This window comes from Clavelina lepadiformis, chromosome 7, assembly GCF_947623445.1.
Source record: "Clavelina lepadiformis chromosome 7, kaClaLepa1.1, whole genome shotgun sequence".
Classification (NCBI taxonomy): Eukaryota; Metazoa; Chordata; class Ascidiacea; order Aplousobranchia; family Clavelinidae; genus Clavelina; species Clavelina lepadiformis.
Genome location: NC_135246.1, coordinates 20,138,496 through 20,155,065, shown reverse-complemented (window position 1 = coordinate 20,155,065; position 16,570 = coordinate 20,138,496). Strand labels below are relative to the sequence as shown.

General features: G+C 37.7%; 2 protein-coding genes across 2 annotated transcripts; both read left to right on the top strand.

Annotated features, from left to right (window-relative positions):
* Nucleotides 1-104: 104 nt before the first annotated feature.
* Nucleotides 105-6,134, top strand: LOC143465735 (solute carrier family 2, facilitated glucose transporter member 5-like). The gene is made up of 11 exons (XM_076964197.1): nt 105-1,157; nt 1,375-1,506; nt 1,715-1,846; nt 1,909-2,044; nt 2,173-2,294; nt 3,259-3,359; nt 3,637-3,784; nt 4,001-4,195; nt 4,391-4,538; nt 4,660-4,817; nt 5,430-6,134. The coding sequence occupies exons 1-11, from the start codon at nt 1,002-1,004 to the stop codon at nt 5,646-5,648; spliced, it is 1,647 nt and encodes a 548-aa protein (XP_076820312.1). The 5' UTR covers nt 105-1,001; the 3' UTR covers nt 5,649-6,134.
* Nucleotides 6,135-9,251: 3,117 nt separating this feature from the next.
* Nucleotides 9,252-14,987, top strand: LOC143465736 (solute carrier family 2, facilitated glucose transporter member 5-like). Its single transcript, XM_076964198.1, has 11 exons — nt 9,252-9,517; nt 9,630-9,761; nt 10,779-10,910; nt 11,050-11,185; nt 11,388-11,509; nt 12,933-13,033; nt 13,270-13,417; nt 13,583-13,777; nt 13,990-14,137; nt 14,298-14,455; nt 14,569-14,987. The coding sequence occupies exons 1-11, from the start codon at nt 9,383-9,385 to the stop codon at nt 14,785-14,787; spliced, it is 1,626 nt and encodes a 541-aa protein (XP_076820313.1). The 5' UTR covers nt 9,252-9,382; the 3' UTR covers nt 14,788-14,987.
* The last annotated feature ends 1,583 nt before the right edge of the window (nt 14,988-16,570 follow it).

Below are 16,570 nucleotides of genomic sequence, written 5' to 3'. Positions count from 1 at the left end.
CGGAGTGTCTTGACTCGTAAAACTTGGCCCAATTTCCAGTGACGTCACCGATGTGGGAATCTTGAGCATGGTAGGATCGACGCTTAATTGGTGAACAGTTCTAAAGCTGGGCATTAGAATACAAATAAAAAATTCGTGTTCGTTGAAACTTGCACAAAGATAAGCTCCGTAACCGGTGTCGTGCCAAATAGTGAACACCTTTTGTGACGTGATAAGTTCATTCAATACGCAACATGCTCTATACACAAGTAACCTACAGAACTTACAGGCAGAAGTAGGCCAACACCTGTGGCCAGCATACGATATTCTGTTTGCCAGTTTATATGTATTCGCAAAAGTTACGGTATCATATTATTCAGCCACTGACTAGGGGCACGTTTTCTGCTGAGTCAAATCCTTTATCAGACAATGAATTTATTACGTCACAAAGGGAGGAGCACTATTTGACACGACACCGGGACTAGAACGGCGGATAATTACAGTCATTACCGAGTTGAAATTATGCAAAGACTTCATTTAGTCCGACGATAAAGATTGAAGCCTCGCATTTTACGTCAAAAGAAAACTTTGCTGACAATAAAAAGTCATTATCAATTTTATTTGATGTATAGTAGAATCGGATCAGAAACCTTAAGTTTAATTCAAGTTAAAGAAACCAAGGCCTTAAGCAGTATCAATTCCATTTTGTCCAACAAACAAAATCGTTTTACAATTTCCATAATAGGGAAATACCCTGCACAAGTGTTTTAGTTGAGGTCGTGCTTTGATTTGTGAAGTTGGTGTCGGTGCTAGGTTGTGTGGAGCTCATTGGCTCGGTATTCAATGGCGCCACTGAGGATTCTTGTCAATATGGTTTATGTGGCGCAAGCACAGATCTAATATTTATCTCGATGCAAGGACCGGAAAGTATCGGCCACGTACAGGAAGGTTGTTGTTTGTGAAAGAAAATTATTAGAAATGGCTTCACTGAGATGCTTGTATTGGATGGTTGAGTCGAGAGAATGGATACAAGTAGTGAGTCGGTGTCATTGGCTGAATCATCATCTCATAATGGCCAAGTTGAGGTGGAAATTGTGGAAGAAAACAATGGAACGTCATGTTCAAATGAGAATGAAGGATGCTATGATGTCACAAATGAAAATACAAGCAGCGAACAGGTTGCAACCAAATTTTTATCCGATGCTTCATTGTTTTATTTGTGTAGTTTTTACATAATTGTGAACATGGCCGAGAGCAAATGAGACTAGTATCTAATGGCTTCTGTTTCCACACTGGAGGGTCAAGATCAACCAATTCGTCTGCAGTTCAGTTCATTTTCATTGACTTAGTGAGAAAGTTTATTACAAGCTCAACAAAGGTGTTCTTTGATTGTAGAAACTAACACTATGGGTCGTACGGTCCAGTCTGCTGGCGCTATTTTCTGCTTATTTTATGTTTGGATATTCTGCTGCTTCAATCAACGCAATTGCAACACCAGCTCGAAAAGCATTTCAGGAACACCATCTAGTAAGTGGGTTTCTTGAATGGGAATTATTTAGCTTTAATAAAAACATGAACACTTTGCCAAGAATAAATAATTAAACCCAATTCAAAATCAGACATCTAAAAATTATACAATGACAACCAAAACTGAATCTGGGTCAAAATCAAAACTGTCACTATTTGAACTTTTTTTGGAATTTTTACAATTAACGATATTGAATGTTCGATCCAGGTTCGTTACAACACGACTCTGAGTGAAGACGATTTGAATTTAATTTGGACGATAACTGTTGCAGCATTTCCAGTTGGTGGAATATTAGGATGCTTTATCCCTAACATTCTCGTGAAGAAGTTTGGAAAACTGGTGATAATTTTAAGTCATTATCAAGTTAACTGTGTTAGCTTGATTGTTATTATTTTCTTCAGCGATCAATGTTATACGGGCACGTGGTCGTGGTCATAGCAAGCGTGTTTCTCGGACTCACTTCTCTGTTAAAGTCGTTTGAAGTCATTGTCATTGGCAGGATACTTATTGGTGTCGTGACATCAAGTTGTTCCACAAGTAAGTTTTTGTTATCTGATTGATGGATTCTGTATGATGTAATAAGCATGGTAAGGTTGTATTATATTTTCAACCAAACTTGCGTTGCATTAAAATTTAATTCAGCAATGAAAAATTTTCTTTTAAAGGCATCACCCCAAGTTATGTTGTTGAAGTTTGCTCCCTCAAGTGGCGAGGAATGTTCGGGAGCACGGTCATTTTTTTTATGTCGATTGGATCTTTTACGTCGACTCTGTTAGGTTTAAATGAGGTTTGTTTGTTTTTCTATTTCAAGATGATTTCGACATTGGTCATATTATCACCAATACCAGTATTACTGACTAATTCCACATTATGTAGAAAAGACCATCGTACACATTAATACGTATGAATATGATTTATAGACGGAAGCGATTTTCAAACTGCGTAGAGTCACAAGCTGTCATATACCTGTTGTTTAAAATTATTACTCTCGAAGAAAAAATATTTCAAACATTTTTTAGTTGCAAAGGCTTTCAGTGAAAAATGCCAATTTCGGGCATAGTTTAGTTTAATTTTAAGATGTTGTTCACTGACTACTGCCTTGTCGTGTCAGCTTATTTTGATTGCCTTGTTGAAGTTTCATGCTATGATGGAGGAAGCTTTGTTCCCAAAGACATGTTCAAACTGTGCTCAGATCTGATCTTCTCAAGAATTCTGTAGAAATAAAGCTAATTATGACAATTAGCACAGCACCTAGTCAGGTCAAAAGTAAAGGATTATCAAAGCCTGGCTTTATGACAGGTCTTTGCCTGCTTCGTGAGCTCGGTACGTTGAGGATTGAAAAACTGCAGCACAAGCAGTGAAACAGTCCAAAGAGCAGAGCAGGAAGAAATTTGGACAAAAGTTGGAAAAGTTTAGTGAAAATAAACCAAAACAAACACACTAATGCAGCAGAAGGCAACAATGTTTCGAAAAGAAAGTTCAGAGAAAACAATTTTGCTGAAATACTTCAGTTTTTCGTGATGGCGAATGTCCGAGGCATATTCGTGCTTCTTCCTTTACTTTGCATGAAGCAAGAAAACTTACAGAGATGTTTTCAAATTTCAACATTTTAATTTTCTCTTTGAATAATTCTAAGAATAATGAAATAGTTTTGAGAATCTATTGTTTCGATGCAAAAAAAAACTTGTGTAGGCACCACTGATATGCAACTGCTCTTAGTGGGTTAATTTTTCCAAATTTTGTGACTTTAGATTCTAGGAGGAGATGAATTGTGGCCGATGATGCTCACACTTACCGGGCTTCCATCACTTGTTTTCATTTTTCTGTTTTACTTCATGCCGGAGAGCCCAAGGTACATTGCAATGTGATGTTGTGGTAGGTTCGATGTTTACACTTCTATGTAGATTTATTTTATTTAGTGTTTCTGGTAACAATTCCGGTGTGAAAACCACAAAAGTGCATTTGTTGAAAGTTGCTCATAGTTAGATTGCTATTTAGAGATATGCTTATTCAACTTATTGTAAGCTCTATAGAATATAGATTACAAATCATTGGCCAAATATGTCTGTAAAGAAATTTATGTCGGTGTATTCTGATCCCCAATTGTGCATTGTTTCTTCACGATCCAGGCATTTATACATCACAGAAAGGAGGAAGGAAGAAGCGAGAAAGTTGCTCATGAAGCTGAGGAAGTGTGAAGACGTTTCCGATGAACTCGATAAAATGGAAACTGAACTTCAATCTCAAGCATCGTCCAAGCAAATGAGTCTTGTTCAGGTTGGAGGATTTGTTAATTTTAAATTTTAAGCTCAATGTTGTTTTGTTAATTTTTTCTGTTTTATTAATTATCTAATTATATTATACATAATTATACATAACTTTGTCTATTTTATTAGTTGTGATTTTTACTTTTCACTTTTCTAACTTGTCAGATTATAGTAAGTTAATCTTTTTAAACCTTTAAACTTAAATAATTTTTTTCTAATATTTCAGTTGTTTCAATCCCCTGCATTGCGTTTTCAATTGATCACTGCCATGGTTTTGGGAAGTCTTTTCCAGCTGACAGGTTTAAACGGGCTCGTAGCTTATTTAAAACAGTTTTATGTCGCAGTCGGGATCCCAGCCACTGATGCTCAGTATGCGAGTCTTGGACCCTTTGCTACCCTCCTTGTCGTTGCTGTTATACCAGTAAGAGTTGATTGTTTGATCTGTCTTCTTGGTTTTAGCAGCTTGTACTGATATTGGCCAGTTATTTTCAGCAAATATCAATTATTTTTTACACCAGTGTTGCACTTGCAAGCGCTTTTCTTTAAAAGAAATTTCCACAAATTGAGATTTTGTTTCATGTTTTTAACATTTCTTCATGAAAAAATAAAATTTCAGCCATTTACAATCGAGCGAGTTGGACGAAAAAAACTTCTCTTTATCGGATATCTCATTGAGGGGATCTCCCTTTTGCTGTTGACGATCACCATCGAGATTGGTCACCTGGCATATTGGATTCCCTATTTGTCCATCGTTTTTATTTCAGGTGTGGCCATTATCAGCCATTTTCATGCAAACTTTTGTTAGAATTTGGTTGTTTGGTGAACTTGGGGTAACTGTGTTGTTTGGTTTGATTCGGAAGTTCTATATTTTCTCGTTACTTTCAGGTTTCCTTGTTGGTTTTGCCATTGGACCGGGAGGGATCACTTTGCTTGCGGTTTCTGAATTTTTCCCCCAAACATCTCGCACGGCAGCCCTGATGACAACCAGCCTGTGCCTGTGGACTTCTTTCACCTTTGTTGTTGTTTTATTTCCATACATGATAGTAAGATTTCTATTAACCTTGATTTATAATTGTCGCGGGTAACTGCTACATTGCACCCAGGAATATGCAGGGATATGCCGCTGTGATTGTATCTGCTTTGACAAGTTAAATGAAGCTTTCGTCTCTTCCCGTCCTTCCAGACTCCAACATCCCAATCATGTCGTAGACCTCGTTAAACCGGACCATGTGTTCAACGAATAAATTTTAGAGCCAAGAAAATAGCAATAAATTAATTAACTCGTTTTCATAGCGTTATGAGCAATCTTGACCGCAAAATAAAACGATTGCTGGTTTGTTGGTTCTCGTATGTGACGTATGGTCTTCAAATAGCCCCTATCACTGCTCAATTTGCCCTATCACTAAAACACCTGCAGTGTATCCACCGAAACATTTGATTAGTAAATATGTTTTCTATTCTTCCGGCTTCTATGTTCGTTCAAAACAGCCTTCGATTAATTCTCTGAGTGTAATAACTTATATGGGTGCAATGTCGTGATTCCGATTGTTTTCAATTTTTTCAATTTTTTTTTGAAATAGCACCTTGCCCTTGATTTTATATTGCCCCCTACAGAGGCACTTGCTGTTTGTTTATTTTGTCAATTATTTATCCAGGCTGCAATAAGAGGGTTCACTTTCTTGATATTTTCATCGATCGCTTTCGCCGTCGCCGTTTTTGTCTATTTCGCCGTCCCAGAAACTAAAGATCGGTCTTTTGTTGAAATTCAACAAATTTTCAAGAAAAAGAAATTTTGTTGCGAATCACGTGACTCCAGTAACCTCTCTGTACAAGAAATATCATTGGAGACACCAAACATGACGTCATCAGCCTGAAAACATGAGTTTGTTGAAATATCAGCGGAAGATTTCTGGGTTGCAGTTTTCAACACGATGATCATGGTCTCTGGAAAGAAAGTAGGACTGAAAACTTTATGGTTCGTAGAAGTGGCCAGAAACCTTTATTTGAGTATTATTTGACTTTGTGCTCACTTCGACTTAATAAAAGTTGTCAGTTTATGACCACTTGCTTATGACGTAACTTTCTCACCACCTTTATAAGAGTCAGATACCTAAAGTACCACGTGACATTTTCCTTTTACGGTACGTTGACGTCATTGTCTATGACGTTGCGATGTTCAGGCATGGTCTCATTTACCGGTTTTCGTTTCAAATTTCTATGTTCTACCACTGTGCTATGCATTTCCTGCTTCAGTGTACAATTTTGCTGGCTTCTTACTGTGCATGACTGCGCATGCGCGCTTGAAAGAAATCGTTTTTATAACTCCAAGACCAAAACATTCCCACATAATTTCTGCGTCATTTGTCTAAACCAAGAATTTTTGTGAGGAAGTTCCTGCAAATTGTTCCAATGATGCTGCCGGAGATACTGAGCCGGCAAACAACTCCTGTTCCGTGAAAATTGCTTCGATATATTTGTATGGAGCAATTGATCAACATCAGTAGTTCAACAAATCAATAAGCTTTCTATTAGAATTTAGTCTATGTTACATGAAGCGGAATATTCCCGAATAAGTCGATGTGTTGTCCATACATGGAAGTTCAAAGAAGTTTTTGTTAACTTTCGTCCGGATTGTGTTCCGCTTATCCATAGCTGGTGAGCGAATTTGTGAAGATTTTATGAAATCACACCCGGACGAAACAGGTTTGTTCAACGTAAATAATAATCTCGTCTCAAATGGCAACCGTTATTAACTTTACATTAAGTTCTGGTTATAAAGTCATTTACTTTCATCAATGTCTTTGCGTCTACGCGTCCACGCTCCATCCAACATGGTAGTTATCTTATTTCAAAGGAAAATTAGCACTTTCTGGTTCATACTGATCTGTCTGTATGACGTGCAGCCAATTACAAATAAAAAATCTTCTACCATGCGAAGTAGCTCGTATGCGCCAACTAGCGGCAAGAAAGTGATACCTTGTAATGGAAAATGGGTATATGGCACCTAAACTTGAGAGGTTGACCCACTTCACTACAATAAGTATATGTTGATATATGAGTCTCATAAGGTCATTGTCTGCTTTTCTCACCCACAGATTTAATTGTTCACCTTGACGGCTTATTGTCTTTTGAAGATGACAATAAAGTTGTCTATATTAGCACTGAACTTCTTCAAATTGTATTCAACAATGGTTAGACAGGAATGACAACTGTATATACTGATTATATTGAAGCTTCTTTGAACAATTACATTGACACAAAAATTGGCAAAATCAAAAACACAGCAGTCTTTGTGTTAACGACTTCAATCATTCTAGAGAACTCAGTGCGATGAATAGTATGTTGTCGTACTTTACCTCAATGCGTCATACTAATACTTTTACCGAAGGAAACGCAATAATATCAGACAGAAGCAATATCAAGCATTCGTGATCATTTTTGATGGCAACAAAACTCGGCAGTGATTTGAGTTAGTTGGTCAACAACACAATAAATAAGCAAACTGTCTCGCTTGCTTTGATCCATCATACCATTGTCAAAACCGATTTAATTGGCTGCTCAATGGTACTTGCGAATATGCCATATTACAGGAACCTGCTATAAGACTTCTTGGCTGCGGCAAGTAGCCTACGCTATTCGCTGCCTGATCCATGTAGATGGTAGCAAAACCATTGGCTCAATTATAGTTGTTTGTTGACTCAGTTTTAATCATGTGCTTTAAATCTATGTATTGTTTAGGTGTTTGGGTTCAAATACAAGTTCATGAACGCCTTTAGCTTAACACAATTTCCTTATTTTCTGGCGTATATTCCCGTAAAAAAATTCAATTTTGTCAGTGGTTTGTCCTTTCTTTGGGGAATAACCTAAGTTGATCTTGACCGATCTTTTCCATCTATTGATTCTATGGGCTAGAATCTAGCCCATTCATTTAATTTTTTCGCTTTCTGTGTTTTCAATCTTGACCCAACAGCAGTGATAGCCTACCACCTGTCTCGGGACATGTTCCTAGCGTCCTCCGTAACATGTACCCCGAATAACTAGTGTAACTAGTGATATGATTCAGTAACATCCGCGTGATCTTCGTTATGTGTTTACGTCATCGTTGGCACGTACTCAACTATACTCATGCTCACTTAAGATAGTTTGATTGGCGTACAGCATTGCTGACTGGAAGGTCACTTGTTTTGGCTGCGTGGTGCTTGCTGTATTAGTGTGGGAATTACCCTAGCAGTCGGCGAGTTTAAAAGTCCTGAGTCATATACAGAATATTTTTCAAAACTGGCACAAATGTAGGTAAAAGGTGCATTGTTAGACCAAAATTCTGTTTTTAACTTTTGGCCTAGGCCTATGTAACATTAACTGCAGTTGGAGATATGTAATTGTAGCCATGTTCCAGCTTGAGGTAGCTCCTAGGCAAACTTTCAAAAAGCCCCATCTAAAAATTTTTGATTAATTTCAAAACATATTAAAACAAATGAAAATTATTTTTCATTTGGCAAGGTAATTCGGTTCGAATCTTCATGCAAAATATAGTATGTGGTGGCTCAAATTCTTTAATCAAAAGAATTCTAAAGGAAAATTTCTCGATTTAAACTTGAAATTATTCAGGTTAATCCATCTTACCAGGATTTTGGTCTAGAAAGTCTGAAATTCTGAAGGTAAAGTTGAAAGTTTGGTGACCAACATACCATTTTACACACCAATGGTTAATGATGTTTTCTGCAGACTGGTCTACTTGTAGTTCTCGGGAGACACACGCAGTCGTTTTTTGTTTTTTTAGATTTTTATATTCGGCAGCGTTGCCCCAATTTGGAATGGCAATTGAGCAACCTGTAAACTTTTATAGAACACCGAGACACTTTGTGATGAAGACAACAAGAAAGTGACGCAACGAGCTTGGTGTAAATACCTGGCAAATTCTTACAAGTTTTCTTCACATTTGGTCACCAAAATATTTTTTGTTGCTTCACGATTTCCAAGAGATGTTGTCTGTTGAAAAACTTATTTAAGAAGCCCAAAAACGTTTTAGAGCTTTAGTTTAACATTTATAATTATAAAAAGTAGTTTTTGTCAAGTAAAACCTGCTTCATAGACCATTGGTTCATGTAGTGGAGTAAACTGTCCACGGGAGCAGCTTGAATTTTGGCGACGCATGTTTGGCTCCAAGGTGGGCGAAGTCAAACAGCAAAAAACAACCATTTTTTTTCTAAACTCTGACTAGGGCCAAGAATGTGCAGTAAATACAGAAAATAAGAACATTAACAAGCTGATGTCGAAACTTATGTGAATGCTTCTTACAAACCCACTTCTGTGTCGTAAACAGCCCTCATCATTTAATAGGAAAACCCGAGTAAGCTCTCAAACACAGTGTGCTGCACTTTTGTTGATTTTTCTCAAAACCACCGGATAGACTTGCTGTCGGTTCGTTTACATCCAATTACTCGCGTGACCAGCAACTCAATGAAAGTGTTTTGTGCCTAATATTTCATTTTTTCAGGAAACCATGAGTCTTACTTTCTGGTATGGGCTAGGTTGGATAGTTTACTGATAAACGACACCACATAGAACTACCGTTGTGAGTCTACAATCTAATTTAATTGATCGAGAGATGTCAGAGTGTCATGGAGCTGTGCTGCCATCTAGCTGTGTTCAAAATGGAAATGTTGCTGTTGAAAGTCCCCTGGTAGAAAATGGAGACGATGCTTCTGACCACGTCACAAATAAAAACAAAGCCGCTAATGAGGTCACTGTTATGTCTTAACTTGCGTTAAAATTATGTCGTTGACCAGTTGCTGATTATTAATCTTAAGTGTGAAGTTTCATCTATCGACCAATCGTTGTCCTGTTTATCACAGAAACTGACCTGCTGGGTGGTCTGGTCAAGCTTGATTGCTCTCTTTGCTGGGGGTTTCCCTTATGGCTATCCAATCGGATCAATCAACTCAGTGGCGGTGCCAGCCCGGAAAGCTTTCCAAGAATATTATCAGGTTGATAAAAACATTGTTGCTTGCTCATTGGTCACTGGGTATTTGAAGGTAACGAGTTGCATTGATCAGAAATCTGCCAACATCCATAGACCTCATAGACCAGCATTTGAACAAATCTCTCTCAGGCGAAGGACATCGCAGTATCGGTGTTGGATTAGAATTCACTTCAGTTTCTGCTGACGTTGAGTTTAGTCAATAAATAAGTGGATGCACTGTAAATATGGAAGAAAAGTTAAAGCAAAAATCCAAACAATTCAGAGTAGCTTAATAGATATATTTTGCACTAAAGAAATATAGAAGCATTAAATCGTGGTTTGCAAACATTAAATGGCTGACCCGTTAAGTCGCCAAGATGACACGAGAGCAAAATGTGCAATAATGAGAGAAAAAGAATGGAAGTGGGGAGGGAGGTGGACAGAGATCATCGTTTGCTGGGGAACCGAGTGGTTCGAGCGCTGAACCCGCAATAAATGTTGCTCAGGTTCTGTGCTTGATACCCAGTGGTGCCGTACTGTTGTAATTCTCTTGGGCAAGGCATTAATGAAACTTGCTCCTGTTCAGTGTACCTGGTGGACAATTTTAAATTCATGCAATACCATATAAAAAATTAAAAAATCAAAATAAAGAATGTGTGACAATCTGATCTTGCACAAAGACAAGCTCGTGAGGAACCATCACCAGGTTTAAGTTGCGTAAAGACTTTCCTCAGTCCGCAGGTAAAAATTATAATATCATACCATGCCAGATTACTGTTTGCTCACAATCACAAACGTTTGGAAACTTGCATAACCGCAGATTTCATTGTCTTTTCACAGATGGCTTTTTCTTTCTTACAAATGTTCACAATTATGTTGTTTGAAAATGAGATTGGAGTTTATCAAACAGCATATTTTCCATGTAAAAATTCCAAACCAATGTTAAATGAATTCAATGAGTTGATGAATTTTATTTTTGCGGTTTCATTTAACAGAGTCCGCTTCCCAAATTGCATATTTCTTGTTTTGAAACTTTGGCTAGATTCGTCACAACACCACCCTGAGCGAAGACGGTTTGAATTTGATTTGGACAGTTACAGCCATGGCGCATCCCATTGGAGGGTTGGTGGGGTGTTTTATCCCCAACTTTTTTGTGAAAAATTTTGGTCAATTGGTAAGTAATGCATTGACTTTGTTTCTTCGAATCTTTCTCAAACGTACGATTTTGTATTAAGTTGAATGTAAAGCATCATAGCATTGTTAACTATGTTTTCACGGCTTCATAAGATTTATGGAGTCTTAATTTTCTTCAGCGATCAATGTTATACGGGCACGTGGTCGTGGTCATAGCAAGCGTGTTTCTCGGACTCACTTCTCTGTTCAAGTCATTTGAAGTTGTCGTCATTGCGAGAGCTGTGATTGGTGTTTGTGGCTCCAGTGTTGGAACAAGTTAGTTGACGTTTCTCGACCAAATATTGCATAACTCCCTTCGTCATTTGACCGTTTATGTCATAAGGCAGCCAGCACTGTACATTAGCTTGGCCATCATCTGCTTAAACTTAAATTTGATGTTGTTGCACTTCCACTGCTTTGATTCCAATTATTACCTCACACTGCCATCTATTTACAAAGTTTCCATTTATTTTCAAAGGCATCACTCCGACGTACATCGTTGAAATCAACCCCACCAAGTGGAGAGGAGTGTTTAGCAGCATGTCTGCTTTTTTCATCACGTTTGGAGTTTTTATCGCAAATGTTCTTGGCTTGCCAGAGGTTTGTGCGATGTGGAAAGCGCGATGGTTGTGGATTTCTTAAAGTTAGGAGCAAATGCTAAAACAATTTGACCTTCAATCAAGAAATAATTGTCAATAAATTTACCAGAGAAGGAAATTTTGGAAATTCTTTAATTTCAGGCCAACTTGTTTTTTGTGATCTAATTTTTATACAATGGATTAAAATTTAAGTCATTTATAATTTTGCACCAATATCCTTTTTGTTAATTATTGCTTATCCTAAACTTATTTGAACTGATTAATTTTTTATAATTTCATTCTTATCATGTCTGCGTAGTTGAACAACCTTTTTACATGAGTGAGTTCAGGCAAGTCGAGATAAACCAGTGAAGTGTAACGCATGCAGGTGACTGTTTCTGAAGGAGTCGAACAGTTTGGTGGAGTCTCTTGAGCAGTTGGGATGAAAATAAAAGTTTTTGGTAACACTTTTCAAAGTCCAAAATTCTTATTTTTAGTAAAATTAGCCACCGGTTATATCTACAACAGGACCAAATAGTAGCAAAGCATGATTCCTTCTACAGCTTGTGTAAAGAAGCTTAGCTCAAGAGAGTGTCTGCATGTTTGCCTATTTGTATAAAAATTTAACTGGCAATATTCTGTGACATAGTTGAGAGTTTAATATGCATGTTTCATGGGGATTATCTTTATGATAGCTTGGTTGTAGATATTACATAAACTAATACAATTTGTGAGACACAGGTTATAACGACGTCATCAAAGATTTTATTACGTCACAATTTGAGCTTATAAATCAAAGTTACAGATAAAGCTTAAACTACGCTTACACACAGTGCACAATCTAGTATGTTAGCATGACAGATGCTACTACAAGAAAACGAACTAGCATCATTAGTTTGCAACAATTATCTGAACTTCCTCAAAAGAGTCTCCCAGAGTAAGCAGAGCAACAGCTTCAGAATCATTCAACAGTTCAATGCTCAATGGTAAATGTGGCCGTAAAAGGTTTACGTCTCTTCGAGATGATGCAGTTTTATTGAGACAGAGTAAGGTTAACCCAAGAAAGACTTGTGACAGTTATTGAAGGATTTGGTTTGAGCAGGAGTGCAAATAAGCTCTAGCACTGTTTGTAAGTGTCTTTTGGAACCAGGTAGAAAAGGGTATTTCAGGATTTTATTCCTAGTTTCAATTAATTTGAACAACGCTGTAAAATGTTTGAACCTGCTGCTGAGCTTGTCAGCCAATCTATATCCTTTGACTCGATTGATTGATTTGGTTGACTTGACAGACTGATGTTTGAACTCAGTTTGTTTTTTAATTTTCGAAGCGAGAGAAAAGTACGTCAAAGCAGCCATGCAAAAAGGTTTAACAATATTTTCAAGTTAATTTGTCAACAACCACTAATTGCGGTAATCATTGCTTGAACGTTATAATTGTGACTTTAGATTCTAGGAGGAGATGAATTGTGGCCGGTGATGCTCGCACTTACCGGGCTCCCATCACTTGTTTTCTTTTCTCTCTTTTACTTCATGCCGGAGAGCCCAAGGTACATTGCAATGTGATGTTGTGGTAGGTTCCATTTTAATTAAAATTCTTTACAAATTAATGCAATAACAGGATGCACAAGACATAAAGCATTTGCTGATTAATTAAATTATTAAATTAGTTGGAAAAAATTTGCTCTTCTGGCAATTTAACTTTTTCTGTGCTCAAAATGTCTTTATTTAAGCAATCCATTAAATTTCTTGATCTACAATTGTGCATTGTTTCATCACAATCCAGGCATTTATACATCACAGAAGGGAGGAAGGAAGAAGCGAGGAAGTTGCTCACAAAGCTGAGGAAGTGTGAAGACGTTTCCGATGAACTCGATAAAATGGAAACTGAACTTCAATCTCAAGCATCGTCCAAGCAAATGAGTCTTGTTCAGGTTGGAGGAGTCATTGTGGTTATTTTGAATGTGTGATCATTTTCTCGTCTTCGTGCTCATGGATTCTACTTTCTTTTCACAGATAGATAGATTTTGTGAATTGCATTGATTCTTGTTTTACTGATATTTCGCTTATTGCAGTTTTATTGTGAAAATGTGTTTCAGTTGTTTCGCTCTCGGACATTGCGATTCCAGTTGGTTTCCACAATTGTCTTGGGGTTTGCCTACCAACTAACTGGTCTGTCCGGGATCATGTCGTACTTGAATCAACTTTTCATGAAAGCCGGGATCTCGTCAGACATTTCAGCTTATGGCAGCATCATAACCACAGCTGTCATGATTGTCACCGCTTGCCTAACTGTAAGGATTTATTGCTTTTATGTAATGTGCAGTTGATATGTTGTTTATTTTGAACACTTTCGTGGTGTCTCCCATACTTGTGTATGTGTAGTGCTTAACAATAGGATTTTTAGTTAAGTGTTGTCAAACTTCATGAAAACGGTCTCATGTTTCCAGTCTTGAATCTTTTTTAACCCCAAATTGCACCAACTATACTTCAATGTATATTTCAGTCATTAACAATCAAACGTGTTGGAAGAAAAAAACTTCTCTTTATCGGATATCTCATTGAGGGGATTTCCTTTTTGCTTCTGACTATTACCATCGAGATAGGTGACCTGGTATATTGGATTCCCTATTTGTCTATCTTGTTTTCCACAAGTGCGTATTCCGCTTTAGTTTAGTTGATTGCTTCACATTAGACTGTGGTTCTTCTTTGGGAAGGAGGAATTAGGGGTTTGGTTGAAACGTCATAATTATGAAATTCTTAATGTAGCCTAATTATTTTTATTTGTTCTTGGAATATGTTTAAATTTTACAGCTTTCACGATGGGATTTATCATTGGACCTGCCGCCACCACCTTCCTCGTAGTTTCAGAATTCTTTTCTCAGTCTGCTCGTACTGCAGCGCTTATGACCACTAGCGCACTCGTGTGGACAGCATATTCCCTTGTTGTGATTTCGTTGCCCTACGCCCTGGTGAGTCTTCGATCGATATTGGGGTCATGTGAGACCGTCTTGGTTTTTCTGCGTAAAGAAAGATGAATCTTAACCACAATGTTTTTATGAAATTTTGTCAATTATTTGTCCAGGCTGCATTAAGAGGGTTCACTTTCTTGATATTTTCATCGATCGCTTTCGCCGTCGCCGTTTTTGTCTATTTCGCCGTCCCAGAAACTAAAGATCGGTCTTTTGTTGAAATTCAACAAATTTTCAAGAAAAAGAAATTTTGTTGCAACTCACGTGACTCCAGTAACCTCTCAATGGAAAAAACATCATTGGAGAAGCTAAACATGACGTCATCTGCCTGAAAATATGAGCTTGGTAAAATATATTTAGGAGAAAGGTCGGAATGTTGGGAATGAGCAAACCTTTTGTTCACAACATAACTTTACCAACATCATTCATGAAATATTAAATCGTTACACACAGACACTTCATTAAATTGTGTTGTTATGAATATTTATTGATTCATTTCCATCTTTCGATTAAATGCCTGTGATATATTCCATCGTGCTTTGTGCGGTCTCACCTTAACACAAGATCACCACTTCTCGGTTGGAGCTAAATTTAAACTTTTCTGGAAAACGTTAATCTCTGTGAGCTTGATTTCCCGTCTTTAATCTACGACATTCCATTAGCTATGAGCTTGTAGATGAGTTAGGGCAAAATTAGTTCGAAATATGTCCAGCACTGACGACTGCTTAATCACGGGAGAGAACATTCCAGTGGAAATGCGTCTGAGGTGGTCGCTCCATCGTCAAGTTCGTGCCCAGACAAGAGAGGTCAAGTTGGTGATATTCGCAAAATAATCACAGTAATGGCGGCATTGGACCTGCCTACGTTAAATTATGTTTGAGATAAATTTCATATGTTGTCGTTTTTAACAGATCTGTCGCAACACAAATGCGGGTCTGGGTTTGGTTGATCGACGTCTCAGTTCATCTTTAATCGCGAAATTTGTGGATCTTCATCGATTCGGTAAACAATCAAAAAATTTTATAAATCTTCGATCGCTTTGTTCTTTGTAGGCCATCAACGACAAATATAAACACAACTGGTGCAATATGGAAATTTGTTTCTGTCAACGTTTTGTTAACCTGTTCGGGTGAGCTTCATCAAGGCAAGGGACCTGCTCATTTCTCAGTCAATCTCGTATCCAAGAAATAAATTTCCACCCCACGTTCAAACAGCATTTCTATTTGCTGTTGTGTGCCTGATGGCAACCGCAGTATTTCTGTTATTGTTAGTTCCGATGTTTGCAGTCGAATTTAAAACGCTTTTTATGAATGAATCTTCGCGTGTCGACTGAAACGAACCGTGTCCAGTCAAGAAAGACAAAGTGCTGAAGTAAATAGTCTGCGCTGGCACGTGAGGTTAGCACAGAGGTCACCCAATGTCATCCGCTTTGTTGGTGGTGATGAGCTAAATACGACTTTGTGAGCGCACATCTGCCAGCTGGGCTCATTTTGTGGGTTTATGAAATGTTTAAAGCGCTTTAAATTTTTAGCTTTTTTTGAAAATTTGGTATTTGTTCAATTGATTTATTAATATCAATTCAATTTTATTTTTTGTTATTGCTTGCATTGTGACCTCATAGGACAATTCGATTCTTGCGACAGATTGTTGTCAATAAGCAAATATTATGACGATGTTAGAGGAATGCAAACTTTAATTACCAATTGGGACAGTTTGTTGGAAAGATTTCAACCGTCACTTGTAGCAGAATAATATTTACAATTTAACACGTTTATGTGACGTCATATCTAGAAATAGCTGTGCTGCGCCTACACACCCGCATAGTATTTAGACCGATGACGTAATGAAGGGAAAAATCCAGAATCCCTCCAATATTTGTTGAGGGTTTTATGGCTGGCATAAACGAAATCTCCAAACTATAATGCAAGGTTTAAAATCGCGGAATGTAAATTTGTTTCGTGGAAGGGATTTTGAGTGGTTTTGGCTCGATCGCTCACCTCGGGTCGTATCGTTTATGTCATCACCAGGGGGGAACGAACGACAAAATGCGAACCACTACAAGGTAGTAACGTCACAGTTCAGTCCGCAGACAATGACTGGAAAAAGCAGCAAAGC

Bases quoted from the DNA above. Each gene is read 5' to 3' on its own strand.
- LOC143465735 (XM_076964197.1), top strand. From the start codon at position 1,002: ATGGATACAAGTAGTGAGTCGGTGTCATTGGCTGAATCATCATCTCAT. The intron at 1,507-1,714 runs GTAAGTGGGTTT...TGTTCGATCCAG, and splicing joins CATTTCAGGAACACCATCTA to GTTCGTTACAACACGACTCT. The intron at 2,295-3,258 runs GTTTGTTTGTTT...TTGTGACTTTAG, and splicing joins CTCTGTTAGGTTTAAATGAG to ATTCTAGGAGGAGATGAATT.
- LOC143465736 (XM_076964198.1), top strand. From the start codon at position 9,383: ATGTCAGAGTGTCATGGAGCTGTGCTGCCATCTAGCTGTGTTCAAAAT. The intron at 9,762-10,778 runs GTTGATAAAAAC...AACTTTGGCTAG, and splicing joins CTTTCCAAGAATATTATCAG to ATTCGTCACAACACCACCCT. The intron at 13,418-13,582 runs GTTGGAGGAGTC...AATGTGTTTCAG, and splicing joins AGCAAATGAGTCTTGTTCAG to TTGTTTCGCTCTCGGACATT.